The 22,782-nt window shown below is 30.5% G+C and overlaps 2 protein-coding genes and 1 pseudogene across 3 annotated transcripts; 2 read left to right on the top strand and 1 right to left on the bottom strand.

Moving 5' to 3' along the window:
- The first annotated feature begins 5,401 nt into the window (after positions 1–5,401).
- On the top strand, positions 5,402–6,133 carry LOC143197711 (non-structural maintenance of chromosomes element 3 homolog). The gene is made up of 3 exons (XM_076406338.1): positions 5,402–5,612; positions 5,670–5,884; positions 5,939–6,133. The coding sequence occupies exons 1-3, from the start codon at positions 5,435–5,437 to the stop codon at positions 6,047–6,049; spliced, it is 504 nt and encodes a 167-aa protein (XP_076262453.1). The 5' UTR covers positions 5,402–5,434; the 3' UTR covers positions 6,050–6,133.
- Positions 6,134–6,627: 494 nt separating this feature from the next.
- LOC143197194 (electron transfer flavoprotein-ubiquinone oxidoreductase, mitochondrial pseudogene) lies at positions 6,628–7,240 on the bottom strand (annotated as a pseudogene). The gene is made up of 3 exons (XR_013005946.1): positions 7,127–7,240; positions 6,755–7,071; positions 6,628–6,704 (listed from the first exon to the last, which is right to left on the bottom strand). The product of XR_013005946.1 is annotated as an electron transfer flavoprotein-ubiquinone oxidoreductase, mitochondrial pseudogene (transcript).
- Positions 7,241–13,965: 6,725 nt separating this feature from the next.
- On the top strand, positions 13,966–15,041 carry LOC143197710 (non-structural maintenance of chromosomes element 3 homolog). The gene is made up of 4 exons (XM_076406336.1): positions 13,966–14,246; positions 14,304–14,520; positions 14,578–14,792; positions 14,847–15,041. Exons 1-4 carry the CDS (start codon positions 14,013–14,015, stop codon positions 14,955–14,957), a joined length of 777 nt encoding a protein of 258 aa, XP_076262451.1. The 5' UTR covers positions 13,966–14,012; the 3' UTR covers positions 14,958–15,041.
- The last annotated feature ends 7,741 nt before the right edge of the window (positions 15,042–22,782 follow it).

Genomic DNA, 22,782 nt, shown 5'->3' with positions numbered 1-22,782 from the left:
CTTTAAAAAACTCTGTATCAATAATTTCTTACAAAAGCTTATATTGTTCCCAATCATAAGACTGCGTAGTGTTGTTCATTCTCAAGGAACTCAGTATATTGTACTTCTAAGTTTAAAAGGTGACCTAATTTTAAGATTTGTTGGAATTGGCATCATCCTGAAAATAGACTATAAAAATACACTTGATATCATAAAAACTAATTTAAATTACCTCTGACATGCCTTGTACTTTACCAATAAGACCGTTGTCAAAATCTACCACATTGTCAAACATTCTATCAATCATATCGAAAATAGTCTACAATTTTGTTTTCCTATTTTTATTTTTGGACTTTGTTGGTTGCTGGAGAGGAGTTTTAGAGTTTTCTTGCTGTTTGTGTGTTTACCCTTCAATCTCAGGAATATTCACTAAACCAGGTAACATTTTCAGAAGCGATCCTTTTTCGATCTTCCTGATCCAGCGACTTCTAAATCATCAACCGTGCATTTTGTTGTAAATGATTTCTTATGGGCTGGCCCAGACTATCTCCAAGTTAACCTCCAAATTACGTTTTTGAGCAGCTTCATACACAATAAAAATGGGTAATTTTATCATTTGATTTTGTTCTTTGCAATTATCTGAAATAAAGGTAAGTTATCTAATCATCATTTTCTATAATAAATTGTCTACCCATTGCTTCAAATGAGAACTCCTCCTTGTTTTGTTAATATAATTTAGAGCTTGCAATGCAGCTTCATTACGAGCATTTTTTATCGTTTGCGCCTCTCCATAAAATTTGACGTCGTTGACGTTAAAATGGACTTTGAAAGGTCCCTTCGTGTCAGAATCATTTCTTCTAACATGAAGAGTATCATTAAAATGAACCGTGTCATTCAGTTTATGCAAATAAGATTTTTTCTCTGAAATGTCTGGTGATGCAGTCTTGCCTTCTATTTGTTCCTAAAAGGCACCTTATGAATATGAATATGAATATGAATTGAATAAATATTGAATACCAAAATATCATTAATTATAGAGTATTGTACAGACATCCCTACCTTTAATGCTAAATTGTTTAGTAAAGCTACAGGTGTTTCTTCAGGTTCTTTTCACTCTTTTTGATCTTCAAAGAATGATGTTGATATTCTGTATTTTTCAGAGCCCTCTGTGCAGCTTTCCTTTGAGCATTCTTCAAGCTTTTACCATCCACTGCTTAATTTTCATTTCCTAAATAGAAAGCAATGGTAAAAACTGTATTGTGAGGTCAATGAAATTTTTGATATATAATTGCATCTAATAATTTCACATTAATATACCTCTTCGTTAATTAATTCATATGAAAATGTAATATCATTACATTCAGCAATTCGTGAATAGAACTTAATGCGGATTTGTCTTCTGCTGGTTCACTAGTCAAACCTAAAACTCGGTTTGTTTCTGGCACAGAGGGATTATTTTTCCACGTTTCCGAATAAAGATACCACGATGAGGTATCTATTATTCTTCAAAGTTAAAAGCGTCCCAGATATAGATCCTTTTATACCAGTGAATTAACTATAAACAATGCTATTTACCAACAATAGAGTCCCTGTCGCCAAAAATATTTTTATATCATTTAATAACAATCCATAACTTAAGCTTAACAAGGAAAATAATAGTAGTATACAATTAAAGCAAATCATACTCAAATAATATAAAGAGAAAACATATATAACCGGGGAAACACACTAGAACTAACCTTAACATAATAATATAGAGCTGTAGGGGGTAAAAAAAATTTCGATATTCTTGATAAAAACTATCGATATTATTAGTAAAAATATAGATAATTTTGGCTAATCTATTGATTTGGTTTATATTGGTTTATTTTTTTTAATACCGTAGTTATTGCACTAAAGATTTCGGTATTTTTTTTCCTCCCATATATTGATTTTTTAAAATTATTTTCTATCGATATGTTTTCTGGCCGCGGACATATTTAAAAATATCAATTAACATATTAAAATACAATAAAATATTTGTGGGGTATTATTCCATTTCATAGAAAAATTCCATTCTTTTTTACAGATCCACAGAACATTCAAATATAAAAGTAATACTACTTCGTTTAAAATTAAATTATAAATTGCATGTTATTGCATGTAATTATTATAATACTATACAGTAATTTTTTTTTTCTTGTCTTTTTTAAAGTTAGTTTATTATTAAGCCTACTGACTGGCGAGTGGCCAACTTAGAAATTATCCCAGAAGACATCCCGTCTTACCCAGCCTGGTTACTGGCGTGACTGGGATCATTTTCCTTGTCGGATTTTGTACTCTTACCTAAGGGCATTCACAAACATCACAAATTTACTTACATGCCCCAGCAGAATTCGAACTCGCGACTATCGCAACAGGGGGACCATCCTGTCGCCTTTACTACTGCGGCAACTAAGCCAGCTATTAAATCGTTTATCATGAAAAAATATTTTATAAAATAAATAAACTTTTTTATAACTATTAATTTGTGATATGTATGGTTGCAGAATGTATGAGCAAATTTAAAAAATTCCCTTATTTCTCATATGATTTATCTACCAAATACTTCATTATAATGAATCAAAAATTATGGATAAATGATCCAGGGTTTTGTAGAAGGGTCGGGGTCAGGATATAATGAGTCAAGTAATAAGGGGTCAAGTTAATGGTAGGTTTTATCAGGATAAACGATATAAATGTGCATGTATTTTGATTTTGTTGATTTGACATTTAGCATGATTTTTTTATTATTGAAATTCACGCCATTTCCTTTAGCTTGTAGGATTGGTTGCATATATCACTTTAATTCTCAACTCCCCACTCTAAACGTTTTTTCCGCTCTATTCTAGGTTTTATTTGAATTAAATATTGGATTTATTTTGTGTTATGTCAGTTCTATTGCTGCTTTTTAACGTTATTATTCGGTTTCTTTAATAATAACAGGATAACAGTGCATTTAATTTGATTTGTGCTTTTAATGTGAAGATTTATGGTTTTTATATGAAAAAAATCAAAATACCGTGGGGTAAGGTAATGCTCTAAAACTGATTTTGTTTATAATGTATTTTTAATGTGCAGGAATGGTTGATGGTGAACTGAAATCTTGATTCTTGATGTATTGAAACATTTTCGTACCACCGATCAAATCACCTTCAGAGACAGTAGTGTTGTATATTTTAATTGTTATGATAATATTTTACGTATATCAAATTACTAGAAGAAATTAAACTAAAAGTTTTTAATATACGAACAGTTTTTACTTCATTGAATATTCCATATTTATGTTTATTATATAAAAGGGAAGAATAAGAATATATATGTATATTTGCTTTTAGGTGCGCTGATTGTTATTCTACAATTTTAAAAATAATCTCACTTATGACGCCTTTGTTATAATGTATAAATTTTAAATGTTTCAATACTTAGGTTTTATTAAATGGAATTTGAAAATGGTTAGTAAGTGTTAGCTCATGATATATTTTGCGTATACTTTAATATGCAGACGTAAATTACTTCAATGATTATTATAAATCAAATATATTTTCGGGCATATATTGAAGATATTTTTAAGACAAATGTTAGTAACATCATTTTTAAATTACTCACTTAACTTTATTATGGGAGAAACATGATTAACTTAAAAAATAGTGGTCGAATCGACTGTTTTTATTCGATAGTTACCAACACTAATTCAATTTTAGTTGGGGCAGTAAGGAAATGCACTTTTTTATTAGAACATAATTAGCGTTGGGAACTATGGCTAATCAGTCGCTAGTTTCGGTTCGACTGATTGTATTACTTTTTACTATCGACTGTTTTTGAGTCGTGTACTTTTAGTTACTATGTTCGGTTCTACTAGTTTCATTCGACTGCTTTTTAACGTTCTGACTCTGTCGTCCTAGGCGCGACCTTGACAAAAATGTATACCGAATTTATGCTTTCCTAGATTTATATATAATATATTTAGTTTTATGATTTTTTTGGTAGTTTGCTTCTAAATAAAAATATATTGTATATTAATATAGCAACACTTTGGAACGATATTTTTCAAGATTGTTAATGTAATAGGGTAAAAAATTAAAATTGTGAATGACAAATAAGTAATAGGTAATATTTCTTTTGATTGACTTTTTGGTGTGTATCTAACACCCTCGGTTTTTGTTAGAAAATATTTCTGTCCGATAATAAATAAAGCATTAATTTTATTTTAAAAAGCTCTAGTAGTTATTGTGCGATCATTTTTAATTCATGGTTATTGTAATACATGTTATATATCACATAGTAATACATGTTTAGTTTAAGTTGTATTGTATTGTTTATATTTATTTAGTATATTGTTTAAAAATAGCAATTCATCTCAGAACATTCAAATATAAAAGTAACTCCACTTCCTTTAAAATGTAAGTATTATAGATATATTAATAGTATTCAGTAATGTTTTTCTTTTTCTTTTTTAAAGTTAGTACGTGAAGGAATACGTACATCTCCGTCTCGCGTATACTAAGGTTGTAAAATATAAGCAAATATTAAATTAATTGCTCCAAGCAATTATATCCGTCCTTTCCTCTCTTACAATTTATATAGGAAAGGGATCGAACATACTCGTCTGACATTAAGAATTAAAATAAAAAGCCAAGCCGTGCATTAGATTTTGCATATTTTGTAGTGGTTAGTAGGCATGTTGGCCACAAAAAATATCGATATGTCGAAGGAAAAAATATCCATATTTTTTGCAATAAGTATAAGATATATCGATATTTTACAAAAAAATGTATGTATATTTTTAATTGAAAATAAACATAGTCAAATATTAGCCTAAAAAATATTTTTTTCTAAAACTCTTAAGGAATAACGGTATTTTTGATAAACAATTAAAATTAAGTACCAGAATTCACTAAAGTTTAAAAGTAAGTTCCGATTTGAAAGTTTTTTTTAATTGTACTTAATCTTCTGAAATTATATCATCTAAAAAATTTCGATATATCGACAAAAAAATATCGATATTTTTTCTGCATCCCTAGCGGCTAGTTATTTAAATTTTTGTGTTGATAGTGCTGTATGGAGATAGCTGATACACGATTTTAAAGTTCTTCAAGTCGTAAAAATGTCGAAGAAGCGAAGATCAGTTAGCGGGTCTCAAAAAACCAAATCACAGACTGATCCAGACGTACCGGATCAAAATACAGAAAATATAATCAATGATGTAGTCAGGTACATTATTCTTAAAGCTGACGAAAATTCATTTTATACCAGATCCGAATTAAATCAAAATGTAATTCACAAAAAGGGCCAATGCGTGGATAGTGTTATACAACAAGCAATTAAGGTTCTGGAAAATGTTGGTATTATTATTGTTATATGGATGTTGTTGATATTGTTTTGCATACATTTTTAGATATATGGTTACACACTTACTGAATATGATGATGTAAAAATGAAAAAAAAAATTTATTTTTTAATTAGTATGTTGCCTTCTGTAAATTATTCCGATGAAGAGGAAGAATGTGTTTCTAGTTATGAAACTGGTTCAAATGTACCAAATGCTGCTCACAAGATACTGACTCTATTAATTTTATCCCATATATTTATGACAAACGCGCCAGTATCAGACAGTGAGCTCTACGATACCATTCCTTTATTGTTTTTATATTGTTGATTTATTATTTCAGAATCCCTTTATAGTTTCCTGAAGTCCTTGGATATTGATGTAGAAGTTGAGCATCCATTTTTCGGTAAAGTCAAAGAATATATAAGAGAAACCTTGATAAAGAATTATTACCTTCACTGTGAGTTTGATGAGAAAACGAAAATACAAACTTTCCAATGGGGGATTCGAGCTGAAATTGAAATCTCAAAGATGAAGGTTTTACAGTTCGTGTGTGAGGTAACAATTTCAGTTGACTTATAAGCACATTGTCAGGTTATTATTGATTTACAGATGTATGGAAATAAGCAACCAAAAGACTGGCCAGAACATTACAGAGCGGCCGAGAATCAGTTCAAAGAAAGAGAAGAGCTAAAGGAAGAAACAAGGGATGAATCAAGCTAGTCACCGATACTGGTAGAACTACAATATAAAGTTTATTTGTATACAAAAATTGTATCTTCTTAACTAATACAATATAAATAAAAAGATATAGGAAAATGTTAAATCTCATTGGTCCTTACATTGCGTTGTAAGCTGGGCCGCGACCTCCTTCTGGGACCACCCAGTTATTCTGGCTGGGGTCCTTGATGTTGCACGTCTTACGGTGGATGGCCCTCTCCAGAATCGAGTGACACAAACTCATACACACCAGCGGGACAATAACAATCTTCGAGTCCGTCGAAGACGCCTAAGTTTCGTTTGACAGGATTTTGCGAGTTTAAAGTGTTGCATAACATAATTTGTGTTATACACTATATGTACGCTTTTAGTTGACTTTAAAAGATTCCAGTTGTGTTTTGATGACATTGGGTGATTATTTTATGAACTTTTAAACAATTCATTAATAAAAAAAACTTATTTTTGTGTAATGCTCTAATTTTTCATTAGGTACAATCCTTTTAACTAACTTTCGGCAAGGTAATAAAACCCGTGGCAAAGACTACTAAGCATCCTCCAGGAAAAGTGAGATTGGGGATACTGTGAAAACTGCCGGTGCCCTGGTGAGATCCTATTGCCGTCTTCGAAGTGATGCTTTATGAACGGATGGTGTTTGAACCTGCGAAGAAACGAACATTACCGCATTACCGATCTTTGGATATTCAGTACTTTTGGAATTCCTTGTACGGGCTCAGGTACAGATTGATGTAATCCAAACCCGACGGCGATCAGGGATACCTCGTCGTTAAATGATACAGAAAGGATCCTCCGTAGGTGTTCTTATCCAAGGGCCAGCCGATGGTGTGCTCCGCGCACCCGGTTTATGTTTGAATCATTCGTCGCGATATCTTTAACGCTCCCGTCATCGTTGTACAGGACTTCGGAAGGTGCATAACCCGGGCCCACGGCCTCAGCTTGCTCTCCCAACCACTGAATAACGTGTCCCAGCGGGACGATATAGTTCCCGTGATTAAACATCGGAGTTCCTGACGAAATATCATTTATTCAATATATAAATCGATTTAAGATAAAGAATCCAACCTGGCAGGGCTGGTACCGGAATCCTACCGGTGCTAGGTAATAGACCGAACTTATCCTCCGTTAGGGGAGTGTTCAGAGGCGCGCCCTTCTCTTTCCAGTCCCATTTATAGGGCCTTCTCGACGATGATTACCTAAAAATCTATGTTCCGTATAGACCACCGATCAAGTGTGCTATGACTTCGATTCCACCGACCCTGATTTTCTTCCCTTCCGCGTCCAACAGTTGTTTGGCTCGTATAGTCGCGCTTATTCCAGTTGGACCATCGCCGACTATCAGAATATCAGTTTACATCTAGAATGTGTAATTTAAGAAAAATTAATCCTTTCAAGGTAAGTAATAATTTTAGCATGACATGTCAGACAGAAATTGTGAAGAATATATATTATAAATTTAAATAGTGTAGATACTTAAAGTGGTAGAAAAAAATAGTGTTTTAAGCTGGGCATATATTTTTTCAGACTATTGAAGAAGAATTAACAGACTGTAACAGGAATAAAGCCAAAGCCAAGTCTCTTTGAAACAATTTTTTTGTTTTAATACGGACAAATTCTATGCATATTTATAATCAGACTTATAGACAGACAGGTAAAATAATAAAAATGATATCAATAAAATAATTGGTTATATAATGTTTCATTCATAATAATATATATTGTACAATTTTCTTAATATGTCACTCAAATTATCAATATTAATCTACGGGATAACGATGTCTTCTTTTCTTACTTAAATGGTAGTTGTTAAAAATAGAAACTTTTTTATTTATTATTATAGCAATAATATAGAATAAATTATGTTTTAATGAAAAAACAGCTGAATCATAGTGCATTTTATATTAAAATTACCTTTCCATCTTGGATCTTCTTCTCTTGGATGAATGAAATATAGTGTGTTATCTTAGAAAATTGATCCGAATATATTCCTATTTAACCCAACTGCTGGACTAGAAAATATGATTAGTTATATTTAAGAGTTCAAAGGTTACTTCACAATATACTATAAATAAAATAAAGCTCCAGACAATAATTGTATCATTACATATAATCATTTTAAGCTATAAAATTTAAAATATCTTATAAAATTTATTTTCGACAAATTAATTAAATATTCCGAATTAAAATGAAATTTTAGATATTTTCAACGAATTCCCTAAATGCAAACTCATTTTCTTTTATTTTAACAGGGAATTGTATAATTAAAGGTAACAGAAATACCTTACTCAAAAAATCAAAGTCCAACTCAGAGGTTCAAACAAAATATATCAAAATAAACTGAGCTCAGTGCAATTTTTATTTATTAACCTTTGCCAACAAAGTAACTTATATCTATAAATGTAATTTTATGAAAATCGGTCTTATAACATAAATATAATACTAAATAACACATAAAGTCACAGTTCAGAATCCTTTTTCTCATCTTCTATGTTGATTGTCTCCTATATATCAATCTTGGAATAATTCTATGTCCAAAATATTACTACAATATTAAATAAGTGTATTTTCATCTGTAATAAGATTGTGGGAAAATAAAAATGATACGGCAAGACCGATTGTTTAGAAACAGACATTTGACAAGATTGTAGAAATTTGTTTTTTGGGTTGCCGAGCGAATTTAAACCAAATAAAATTACCTGACATCTGTGGAATTTTCGAAAAATTTATCTAGTAATCCTAGTTAATAGAGCACATTCAATCCATATTTAGCTACTAGGTCACGAGAATTTTTGATATTTACGCCTTCACCCAAGCACATCTAAATAATAATGTAAGGAAAAAGGCTTTAAAAAACTCTGTATCAATAATTTCTTACAAAAGCTTATATTGTTCCCAATCATAAGACTGCGTAGTGTTGTTCATTCTCAAGGAACTCAGTATATTGTACTTCTAAGTTTAAAAGGTGACCTAATTTTAAGATTTGTTGGAATTGGCATCATCCTGAAAATAGACTATAAAAATACACTTGATATCATAAAAACTAATTTAAATTACCTCTGACATGCCTTGTACTTTACCAATAAGACCGTTGTCAAAATCTACCACATTGTCAAACATTCTATCAATCATATCGAAAATAGTCTACAATTTTGTTTTCCTATTTTTATTTTTGGACTTTGTTGGTTGCTGGAGAGGAGTTTTAGAGTTTTCTTGCTGTTTGTGTGTTTACCCTTCAATCTCAGGAATATTCACTAAACCAGGTAACATTTTCAGAAGCGATCCTTTTTCGATCTTCCTGATCCAGCGACTTCTAAATCATCAACCGTGCATTTTGTTGTAAATGATTTCTTATGGGCTGGCCCAGACTATCTCCAAGTTAACCTCCAAATTACGTTTTTGAGCAGCTTCATACACAATAAAAATGGGTAATTTTATCATTTGATTTTGTTCTTTGCAATTACCTGAAATAAAGGTAAGTTATCTAATCATCATTTTCTATAATAAATTGTCTACTCATTGCTTCAAATGAGAACTCCTCCTTGTTTTGTTAATATAATTTAGAGCTTGCAATGCAGCTTCATTACGAGCATTTTTTATCGTTTGCGCCTCTCCATAAAATTTGACGTCGTTGACGTTAAAATGGACTTTGAAAGGTCCCTTCGTGTCAGAATCATTTCTTCTAACATGAAGAGTATCATTAAAATGAACCGTGTCATTCAGATTATGCAAATAAGATTTTTTCTCTGAAATGTCTGGTGATGCAGTCTTGCCTTCTATTTGTTCCTAAAAGGCACCTTATTTATATGTCTATATTTAACTAAACAATATTGAATACCAAAATATCATTAATTATAGAGTATTGTACAGACATCCCTACCTTTAATGCTAAATTGTTTAGTAAAGCTACAGGTGTTTCTTCAGGTTCTTTTCACTCTTTTTGATCTTCAAAGAATGATGTTGATATTCTGTATTTTTCAGAGCCCTCTGTGTAGCTTTCCTTTGAGCATTCTTCAAGCTTTTACCATCCATTGCTTAATTTTCATTTCCTAAATAGAAAGCGATGGTAAAAACTGTATTGTGCAGAGGTCAATGAAATTTTTGATATATAATTGCATCTAATAATTTCACATTAATATACCTCTTCGTTAATTAATTCATATGAAAATGTAATATCATTACATTCAGCAATTCGTGACTAGAACTTAATGAGGATTTGTCTTCTGCTGGTTCACTAGTCAAACCTAAAACTCGGTTTGTTTCTGGCACAGAGGGATTATTTTTCCACGTTTCCGAATAAAGATACCACGATGAGGTATCTATTATTCTTCAAAGTTAAAAGCGTCCCAGATATAGATCCTTTTATACCAGTGAATTAACTATAAACATTGCTATTTACCAACAATAGAGTCCCTGTCGCCAAAAATATTTTTATATCATTTAATAACAATCCATAACTTAAGCTTAACAAGGAAAATAATAGTAGTATACAATTAAAGCAAATCATACTCAAATAATATAAAGAGAAAACATATATAACCGGGGAAACACACTAAAACTAACCTTAACATAATAATATAGAGCTGTAGGAGGTAAAAAAAATTTCGATATTCTTGATAAAAACTATCGATATTATTAGTAAAAATATAGATAATTTTGGCTAATCTATTGATTTGGTTTATATTGGTTTATTTTTTTTAATACCGTAGTTATTGCACTAAAGATTTCGGTATTTTTTTTCCTCCCATATATTGATTTTTTAAAATTATTTTCTATCGATATGTTTTCTGGCCGCGGACATATTGAAAAATATCAATTAACATATTAAAATACAATAAAATATTTGTGGGGTATTATTCCATTTCATAGAAAAATTCCATTCTTTTTTACAGATCCACAGAACATTCAAATATAAAAGTAATACTACTTCGTTTAAAATTAAATTATAAATTGCATGTTATTGCATGTAATTATTATAATACTGTACAGTAATTTTTTTTTTCTTGTCTTTTTTAAAGTTAGTTTATTATTAAGCCTACTGACTGGCGAGTGGCCAACTTAGAAATTATCCCAGAAGACATCCCGTCTTACCCAGCCTGGTTACTGGCGTGACTGGGATCATTTTCCTTGTCGGATTTTGTACTCTTACCTAAGGGCATTCACAAACATCACAAATTTACTTACATGCCCCAGCAGAATTCGAACTCGCGACTATCGCAACAGGGGGACCATCCTGTCGCCTTTACTACTGCGGCAACTAAGCCAGCTATTAAATCGTTTATCATGAAAAAATATTTTATAAAATAAATAAACTTTTTTATAACTATTAATTTGTGATATGTATGGTTGCAGAATGTATGAGCAAATTTAAAAAATTCCCTTATTTCTCATATGATTTATCTACCAAATACTTCATTATAATGAATCAAAAATTATGGATAAATGATCCAGGGTTTTGTAGAAGGGTCGGGGTCAGGATATAATGAGTCAAGTAATAAGGGGTCAAGTTAATGGTAGGTTTTATCAGGATAAACGATATAAATGTGCATGTATTTTGATTTTGTTGATTTGACATTTAGCATGATTTTTTTATTATTGAAATTCACGCCATTTCCTTTAGCTTGTAGGATTGGTTGCATATATCACTTTAATTCTCAACTCCCCACTCTAAACGTTTTTTCCGCTCTATTCTAGGTTTTATTTGAATTAAATATTGGGTTTATTTTGTGTTATGTCAGTTCTATTGCTGCTTTTTAACGTTATTATTCGGTTTCTTTAATAATAACAGAATAACAGTGCATTTAATTTGATTTGTGCTTTTAATGTGAAGATTTATGGTTTTTATATGAAAAAAATCAAAATACCGTGGGGTAAGGTAATGCTCTAAAACTGATTTTGTTTATAATGTATTTTTAATGTGCAGGAATGGTTGATGGTGAACTGAAATCTTGATTCTTGATGTATTGAAACATTTTCGTACCACCGATCAAATCACCTTCAGAGACAGTAGTGTTGTATATTTTAATTGTTATGATAATATTTTACGTATATCAAATTACTAGAAGAAATTAAACTAAAAGTTTTTAATATACGAACAGTTTTTACTTCATTGAATATTCCATATTTATGTTTATTATATAAAAGGGAAGAATAAGAATATATATGTATATTTGCTTTTAGGTGCGCTGATTGTTATTCTACAATTTTAAAAATAATCTCACTTATGACGCCTTTGTTATAATGTATAAATTTTAAATGTTTCAATACTTAGGTTTTATTAAATGGAATTTGAAAATGGTTAGTAAGTGTTAGCTCATGATATATTTTGCGTATACTTTAATATGCAGACGTAAATTACTTCAATGATTATTATAAATCAAATATATTTTCGGGCATATATTGAAGATATTTTTAAGACAAATGTTAGTAACATCATTTTTAAATTACTCACTTAACTTTATTATGGGAGAAACATGATTAACTTAAAAAATAGTGGTCGAATCGACTGTTTTTATTCGATAGTTACCAACACTAATTCAATTTTAGTTGGGGCAGTAAGGAAATGCACTTTTTTATTAGAACATAATTAGCGTTGGGAACTATGGCTAATCAGTCGCTAGTTTCGGTTCGACTGATTGTATTACTTTTTACTATCGACTGTTTTTGAGTCGTGTACTTTTAGTTACTATTTTCGGTTCTACTAGTTTCATTCGACTGCTTTTTAACGTTCTTACTCTGTCGTCCTAGGCGCGACCTTGACAAAAATGTATACCGAATTTATGGTTTCCTAGATTTATATATAATATATTTAGTTTTATGATTTTTTTGGTAGTTTGCTTCTAAATAAAAATATATTGTATATTAATATAGCAACACTTTGGAACGATATTTTTCAAGATTGTTAATGTAATAGGGTAAAAAATTAAAATTGTGAATGACAAATAAGTAATAGGTAATATTTCTTTTGATTGACTTTTTGGTGTGTATCTAACACCCTCGGTTTTTGTTAGAAAATATTTCTGTCCGATAATAAATAAAGCATTAATTTTATTTTAAAAAGCTCTAGTAGTTATTGTGCGATCATTTTTAATTCATGGTTATTGTAATACATGTTATATATCACATAGTAATACATGTTTAGTTTAAGTTGTATTGTATTGTTTATATTTATTTAGTATATTGTTTAAAAATAGCAATTCATCTCAGAACATTCAAATATAAAAGTAACTCCACTTCCTTTAAAATGTAATTAAGTATTATAGATATATTAATAGTATTCAGTAATGTTTTTCTTTTTCTTTTTTAAAGTTAGTACGTGAAGGAATACGTACATCTCCGTCTCGCGTATACTAAGGTTGTAAAATATAAGCAAATATTAAATTAATTGCTCCAAGCAATTATATCCGTCCTTTCCTCTCTTACAATTTATATAGGAAAGGGATCGAACATACTCGTCTGACATTAAGAATTAAAATAAAAAGCTAAGCCGTGCATTAGATTTTGCATATTTTGTAGTGGTTAGTAGGCATGTTGGCCACAAAAAATATCGATATGTCGAAGGAAAAAATATCCATATTTTTTGCAATAAGTATAAGATATATCGATATTTTACAAAAAAATGTATGTATATTTTTAATTGAAAATAAACATAGTCAAATATTAGCCTAAAAAATATTTTTTTCTAAAACTCTTAAGGAATAACGGTATTTTTGATAAACCATTAAAATTAAGTACCAGAATTCACTAAACGTTTAAAAATAAGTTCCGATTTGAAAGTTTTTTTTAATTGTACTTAATCTTCTGAAATTATATCATCTAAAAAATATCGATATATCGACAAAAAAATATCGATATTTTTTCTGCATCCCTAGCGGCTAGTTATTTAAATTTTTGTGTTGATAGTGCTGTATGGAGATAGCGGATACACGATTTTAAAGTTCTTCAAGTCGTAAAAATGTCGAAGAAGCGAAGATCAGTTAGCGGGTCTCAAAAAACCAAATCACAGACTGATCCAGACGTACCGGATCAAAATACAGAAAATATAATCAATGATGTAGTCAGGTACATTATTCTTAAAGCTGACGAAAATTCATTTTATACCAGATCCGAATTAAATCAAAATGTAATTCACAAAAAGGGCCAATGCGTGGATAGTGTTATACAACAAGCAATTAAGGTTCTGGAAAATGTTGGTATTATTATTGTTATATGGATGTTGTTGATATTGTTTTGCATACATTTTTAGGTATATGGTTACACACTTACTGAATATGATGATGTAAAAATGAAAAAAAAAATTTATTTTTTAATTAGTATGTTGCCTTCTGTAAATTATTCCGATGAAGAGGAAGAATGTGTTTCTAGTTATGAAACTGGTTCAAATGTACCAAATGCTGCTCACAAGATACTGACTCTATTAATTTTATCCCATATATTTATGACAAACGCGCCAGTATCAGACAGTGAGCTCTACGATACCATTCCTTTATTGTTTTTATATTGTTGATTTATTATTTCAGAATCCCTTTATAGTTTCCTGAAGTCCTTGGATATTGATGTAGAAGTTGAGCATCCATTTTTCGGTAAAGTCAAAGAATATATAAGAGAAACCTTGATAAAGAATTATTACCTTCACTGTGAGTTTGATGAGAAAACGAAAATACAAACTTTCCAATGGGGGATTCGAGCTGAAATTGAAATCTCAAAGATGAAGGTTTTACAGTTCGTGTGTGAGGTAACTATTTCAGTTGACTTATAAGCACATTGTCAGGTTATTATTGATTTACAGATGTATGGAAATAAGCAACCAAAAGACTGGCCAGAACATTACAGAGCGGCCGAGAATCAGTTCAAAGAAAGAGAAGAGCTAAAGGAAGAAACAAGGGATGAATCAAGCTAGTCACCGATACTGGTAGAACTACAATATAAAGTTTATTTGTATACAAAAATTGTATCTTCTTAACTAATACAATATAAATAAAAAGATATAGGAAAATGTTAAATCTCATTGGTCCTTACATTGCGTTGTAAGCTGGGCCGCGACCTCCTTCTGGGACCACCCAGTTATTCTGGCTGGGGTCCTTGATGTTGCACGTCTTACGGTGGATGGCCCTCTCCAGAATCGAGTGACACAAACTTATACACACCAGCGGGACAATAACAATCTTCGAGTCCGTCGAAGACGCCTAAGTTTCGTTTGACAGGATTTTGCGAGTTTAAAGTGTTGCCTAACATAATTTGTGTTATACACTATATGTACGCTTTTAGTTGACTTTAAAAGATTCCAGTTGTGTTTTGATGACATTTGGGTGATTATTTTATGAACTTTTAAACAATTCATTAATAAAAAAAACTTATTTTTGTGTAATGCTCTAATTTTTCATTAGGTACAATCCTTTTAACTAACTTTCGGCAAGGTAATAAAACCCGTGGCAAAGACTACTAAGCATCCTCCAGGAAAAGTGAGATTGGGGATACTGTGAAAACTGCCGGTGCCCTGGTGAGATCCTATTGCCGTCTTCGAAGTGATGCTTTATGAACGGATGGTGTTTGAACCTGCGAAGAAACGAACATTACCGCATTACCGATCTTTGGATATTCAGTACTTTTGGAATTCCTTGTACGGGCTCAGGTACAGATTGATGTAATCCAAACCCGACGGCGATCAGGGATACCTCGTCGTTAAATGATACAGAAAGGATCCTCCGTAGGTGTTCTTATCCAAGGGCCAGCCGATGGTGTGCTCCGCGCACCCGGTTTATGTTTGAATCATTCGTCGCGATATCTTTAACGCTCCCGTCATCGTTGTACAGGACTTCGGAAGGTGCATAACCCGGGCCCACGGCCTCAGCTTGCTCTCCCAACCACCGAATAACGTGTCCCAGCGGGACGATATAGTTCCCGTGATTAAACATCGGAGTTCCTGACGAAATATCATTTATTCAATATATAAATCGATTTAAGATAAAGAATCCAACCTGGCAGGGCTGGTACCGGAATCCTACCGGTGCTAGGTAATAGACCGAACTTATCCTCCGTTAGGGGAGTGTTCAGAGGCGCGCCCTTCTCTTTCCAGTCCCATTTATAGGGCCTTCTCGACGATGATTACCTAAAAATCTATGTTCCGTATAGACCACCGATCAAGTGTGCTATGACTTCGATTCCACCGACCCTGATTTTCTTCCCTTCCGCGTCCAACAGTTGTTTGGCTCGTATAGTCGCGCTTATTCCAGTTGGACCATCGCCGACTATCAGAATATCAGTTTACATCTAGAATGTGTAATTTAAGAAAAATTAATCCTTTCAAGGTAAGTAATAATTTTAGCATGACATGTCAGACAGAAATTGTGAAGAATATATATTATAAATTTAAATAGTGTAGATACTTAAAGTGGTAGAAAAAATAGTGTTTTAAGCTGGGCATATATTTTTTCAGACTATTGAAGAAGAATTAACAGACTGTAACAGGAATAAAGCCAAAGCCAAGTCTCTTTGAAACAATTTTTTTGTTTTAATACGGACAAATTCTATGCATATTTATAATCAGACTTATAGACAGACAGGTAAAATAATAAAAATGATATCAATAAAATAATTGGTTATATAATGTTTAATTCATAATAATATATATTGTACAATTTTCTTAATATGTCACTCAAATTACCAATATTAACCTACGGGATAACGATGTCTTCTTTTCTTACTTAAATGGTAGTTGTTAAAAATAGAACCTTTTTTATTTATTATTATAGCAATAATATAGAATAAATTATGTTTTAATGAAAAAACAGCTGAATCATAGTGTATTTTATATTAAAATTACCTTTCCATCTTGGATCTTCTTCTCTTGGATGAATGAAATATAGTGTGTTATCTTAGAAAATTGATCCGAATATATTCCTATTTAACCCAACTGCTGGACTAGAAAATATGATTAGTTATATTTAAGAGTTCAAAGGTTACTTCACAATATACTATAAATAAAATAAAGCTCCAGACAATAATTGTATCATTACATATAATCATTTTAAGCTATAAAATTTAAAATATCTTATAAAATTTGTTTTCGACAAATTAATTAAATATTCCGAATTAAAATGAAATTTTAGATATTTTCAACGAATTCCCTAAATGCAAACTCATTTTCTTTTATTTTAACAGGGAATTGTATAATTAAAGGTAACAGAAATACCTTACTCAAAAAATCAAAGTCCAACTCAGAGGTTCAAACAAAATATATCAAAATAAACTGAGCTCAGTGCAATTTTTATTTATTAACCTTTGCCAACAAAGTAACTTATATCTATAAATGTAATTTTATGAAAATCGGTCTTATAACATAAATATAATACTAAATAACACATAAAGTCACAGTTCAGAATCCTTTTTCTCATCTTCTATGTTGATTGTCTCCTATATATCAATCTTGGAATAATTCTATGTCCAAAATATTACTACAATATTAAATAAGTGTATTTTCATCTGTAATAAGATTGTGGGAAAATAAAAATGATACGGCAAGACCGATTGTTTAGAAACAGACATTTGACAAGATTGTAGAAATTTGTTTTTTGGGTTGCCGAGCGAATTTAAACCAAATAAAATTACCTGACATCTGTGGAATTTTCGAAAAATTTATCTAGTAATCCTAGTTAAAAGAGCACATTCAATCCATATTTAGCTACTAGGTCACGAGAATTTTTGATATTTACGCCTTCACTCAAGCACATCTAAATAATAATGTAAGGAAAAAGGCTTTAAAAAACTCTGTATCAATAATTTCTTACAAAAGCTTATATTGTTCCCAATCATAAGACTGCGTAGTGTTGTTCATTCTCAAGGAACTCAGTATATTGTACTTCTAAGTTTAAAAGGTGACCTAATTTTAAGATTTGTTGGAATTGGCATCATCCTGAAAATAGACTATAAAAATACACTTGATATCATAAAAACTAATTTAAATTACCTCTGACATGCCTTGTACTTTACCAATAAGACCGTTGTCAAAATCTACCACATTGTCAAACATTCTATCAATCATATCGAAAATAGTCTACAATTTTGTTTTCCTATTTTTATTTTTGGACTTTGTTGGTTGCTGGAGAGGAGTTTTAGAGTTTTCTTGCTGTTTGTGTGTTTACCCTTCAATCTCAGGAATATTCACTAAACCAGGTAACATTTTCAGAAGCGATCCTTTTTCGATCTTCCTGATCCAGCGACTTCTAAATCATCAACCGTGCATTTTGTTGTAAATGATTTCTTATGGGCTGGCCCAGACTATCTCCAAGTTAACCTCCAAATTACGTTTTTGAGCAGCTTCATACACAATAAAAATGGGTAATTTTATCATTTGATTTTGTTCTTTGCAATTACCTGAAATAAAGGTAAGTTATCTAATCATCATTTTCTATAATAAATTGTCTACCCATTGCTTCAAATGAGAACTCCTCCTTGTTTTGTTAATATAATTTAGAGCTTGCAATGCAGCTTCATTACGAGCATTTTTTATCGTTTGCGCCTCTCCATAAAATTTGACGTCGTTGACGTTAAAATGGACTTTGAAAGGTCCCATCGTGTCAGAATCATTTCTTCTAACATGAAGAGTATCATTAAAATGAACCGTGTCATTCAGTTTATGCAAATAAGATTTTTTCTCTGAAATGTCTGGTGATGCAGTCTTGCCTTCTATTTGTTCCTAAAAGGCACCTTATGAATATGAATATGAATATGAATTGAATAAATATTGAATACCAAAATATCATTAATTATAGAGTATTGTACAGACATCCCTACCTTTAATGCTAAATTGTTTAGTAAAGCTACAGGTGTTTCTTCAGGTTCTTTTCACTCTTTTTGATCTTCAAAGAATGATGTTGATATTCTGTATTTTTCAGAGCCCTCTGTGCAGCTTTCCTTTGAGCATTCTTCAAGCTTTTACCATCCACTGCTTAATTTTCATTTCCTAAATAGAAAGCGATGGTAAAACCTGTATTGTGAGGTCAATGAAATTTTTGATATATAATTGCATCTAATAATTTCACATTAATATACCTCTTCGTTAATTAATTCATATGAAAATGTAATATCATTACATTCAGCAATTCGTGACTAGAACTTAATGAGGATTTGTCTTCTGCTGGTTCACTAGTCAAACCTAAAACTCGGTTTGTTTCTGGCACAGAGGGATTATTTTTCCACGTTTCCGAATAAAGATACCACGATGAGGTATCTATTATTCTTCAAAGTTAAAAGCGTCCCAGATATAGATCCTTTTATACCAGTGAATTAACTATAAACATTGCTATTTACCAACAATAGAGTCCCTGTCGCCAAAAATATTTTTATATCATTTAATAACAATCCATAACTTAAGCTTAACAAGGAAAATAATAGTAGTATACAATTAAAGCAAATCATACTCAAATAATATAAAGAGAAAACATATATAACCGGGGAAACACACTAGAACTAACCTTAACATAATAATATAGAGCTGTAGGGGGTAAAAAAAATTTCGATATTCTTGATAAAAACTATCGATATTATTAGTAAAAATATAGATAATTTTGGCTAATCTATTGATTTGGTTTATATTGGTTTATTTTTTTTAATACCGTAGTTATTGCACTAAAGATTTCGGTATTTTTTTTCCTCCCATATATTGATTTTTTAAAATTATTTTCTATCGATATGTTTTCTGGCCGCGGACATATTTAAAAATATCAATTAACATATTAAAATACAATAAAATATTTGTGGGGTATTATTCCATTTCATAGAAAAATTCCATTCTTTTTTACAGATCCACAGAACATTCAAATATAAAAGTAATACTACTTCGTTTAAAATTAAATTATAAATTGCATGTTATTGCATGTAATTATTATAATACTATACAGTAATTTTTTTTCTTGTCTTTTTTAAAGTTAGTTTATTATTAAGCCTACTGACTGGCGAGTGGCCAACTTAGAAATTATCCCAGAAGACATCCCGTCTTACCCAGCCTGGTTACTGGCGTGACTGGGACCATTTTCCTTGTCGGATTTTGTACTCTTACCTAAGGGCATTCACAAACATCACAAATTTACTTACATGCCCCAGCAGAATTCGAACTCGCGACTATCGCAACAGGGGGACCATCCTGTCGCCTTTACTACTGCGGCAACTAAGCCAGCTATTAAATCGTTTATCATGAAAAAATATTTTATAAAATAAATAAACTTTTTTATAACTATTAATTTGTGATATGTATGGTTGCAGAATGTATGAGCAAATTTAAAAAATTCCCTTATTTCTCATATGATTTATCTACCAAATACTTCATTATAATGAATCAAAAATTATGGATAAATGATCCAGGGTTTTGTAGAAGGGTCGGGGTCAGGATATAATGAGTCAAGTAATAAGGGGTCAAGTTAATGGTAGGTTTTATCAGGATAAACGATATAAATGTGCATGTATTTTGATTTTGTTGATTTGACATTTAGCATGATTTTTTTATTATTGAAATTCACGCCATTTCCTTTAGCTTGTAGGATTGGTTGCATATATCACTTTAATTCTCAACTCCCCACTCTAAACGTTTTTTCCGCTCTATTCTAGGTTTTATTTGAATTAAATATTGGGTTTATTTTGTGTTATGTCAGTTCTATTGCTGCTTTTTAACGTTATTATTCGGTTTCTTTAATAATAACAGAATAACAGTGCATTTAATTTGATTTGTGCTTTTAATGTGAAGATTTATGGTTTTTATATGAAAAAAATCAAAATACCGTGGGGTAAGGTAATGCTCTAAAACTGATTTTGTTTATAATGTATTTTTAATGTGCAGGAATGGTTGATGGTGAACTGAAATCTTGATTCTTGATGTATTGAAACATTTTCGTACCACCGATCAAATCACCTTCAGAGACAGTAGTGTTGTATATTTTAATTGTTATGATAATATTTTACGTATATCAAATTACTAGAAGAAATTAAACTAAAAGTTTTTAATATACGAACAGTTTTTACTTCATTGAATATTCCATATTTATGTTTATTATATAAAAGGGAAGAATAAGAGAATATATATGTATATTTGCTTTTAGGTGCGCTGATTGTTATTCTACAATTTTAAAAATAATCTCACTTATGACGCCTTTGTTATAATGTATAAATTTTAAATGTTTCAATACTTAGGTTTTATTAAATGGAATTTGAAAATGGTTAGTAAGTGTTAGCTCATGATATATTTTGCGTATACTTTAATATGCAGACGTAAATTACTTCAATGATTATTATAAATCAAATATATTTTCGGGCATATATTGAAGATATTTTTAAGACAAATGTTAGTAACATCATTTTTAAATTACTCACTTAACTTTATTATGGGAGAAACATGATTAACTTAAAAAATAGTGGTCGAATCGACTGTTTTTATTCGATAGTTACCAACACTAATTCAATTTTAGTTGGGGCAGTAAGGAAATGCACTTTTTTATTAGAACATAATTAGCGTTGGGAACTATGGCTAATCAGTCGCTAGTTTCGGTTCGACTGATTGTATTACTTTTTACTATCGACTGTTTTTGAGTCGTGTACTTTTAGTTACTATTTTCGGTTCTACTAGTTTCATTCGACTGCTTTTTAACGTTCTGACTCTGTCGTCCTAGGCGCGACCTTGACAAAAATGTATACCGAATTTATGCTTTCCTAGATTTATATATAATATATTTAGTTTTATGATTTTTTTGGTAGTTTGCTTCTAAATAAAAATATATTGTATATTAATATAGCAACACTTTGGAACGACATTTTTCAAGATTGTTAATGTAATAGGGTAAAAAATTAAAATTGTGAATGACAAATAAGTAATAGGTAATATTTCTTTTGATTGACTTTTTGGTGTGTATCTAACACCCTCGGTTTTTGTTAGAAAATATTTCTGTCCGATAATAAATAAAGCATTAATTTTATTTTAAAAAGCTCTAGTAGTTATTGTGCGATCATTTTTAATTCATGGTTATTGTAATACATGTTATATATCACATAGTAATACATGTTTAGTTTAAGTTGTATTGTATTGTTTATATTTATTTAGTATATTGTTTAAAAATAGCAATTCATCTCAGAACATTCAAATATAAAAGTAACTCCACTTCCTTTAAAATGTAAGTATTATAGATATATTAATAGTATTCAGTAATGTTTTTCTTTTTCTTTTTTAAAGTTAGTACGTGAAGGAATACGTACATCTCCGTCTCGCGTATACTAAGGTTGTAAAATATAAGCAAATATTAAATTAATTGCTCCAAGCAATTATATCCGTCCTTTCCTCTCTTACAATTTATATAGGAAAGGGATCGAACATACTCGTCTGACATTAAGAATTAAAATAAAAAGCCAAGCCGTGCATTAGATTTTGCATATTTTGTAGTGGTTAGTAGGCATGTTGGCCACAAAAAATATCGATATGTCGAAGGAAAAAATATCCATATTTTTTGCAATAAGTATAAGATATATCGATATTTTACAAAAAAATGTATGTATATTTTTAATTGAAAATAAACATAGTCAAATATTAGCCTAAAAAATATTTTTTTCTAAAACTCTTAAGGAATAACGGTATTTTTGATAAACCATTAAAATTAAGTACCAGAATTCACTAAATGTTTAAAAGTAAGTTCCGATTTGAAAGTTTTTTTTAATTGTACTTAATCTTCTGAAATTATATCATCTAA

Source organism: Rhynchophorus ferrugineus, unplaced genomic scaffold, assembly GCF_030347505.1.
Source record: "Rhynchophorus ferrugineus isolate W39M unplaced genomic scaffold, kcgeb_rfMv2 rfM5, whole genome shotgun sequence".
Lineage (NCBI taxonomy): Eukaryota > Metazoa > Arthropoda > Insecta > Coleoptera > Curculionidae > Rhynchophorus > Rhynchophorus ferrugineus.
This window is presented reverse-complemented; position numbering and strand designations above follow the sequence as displayed.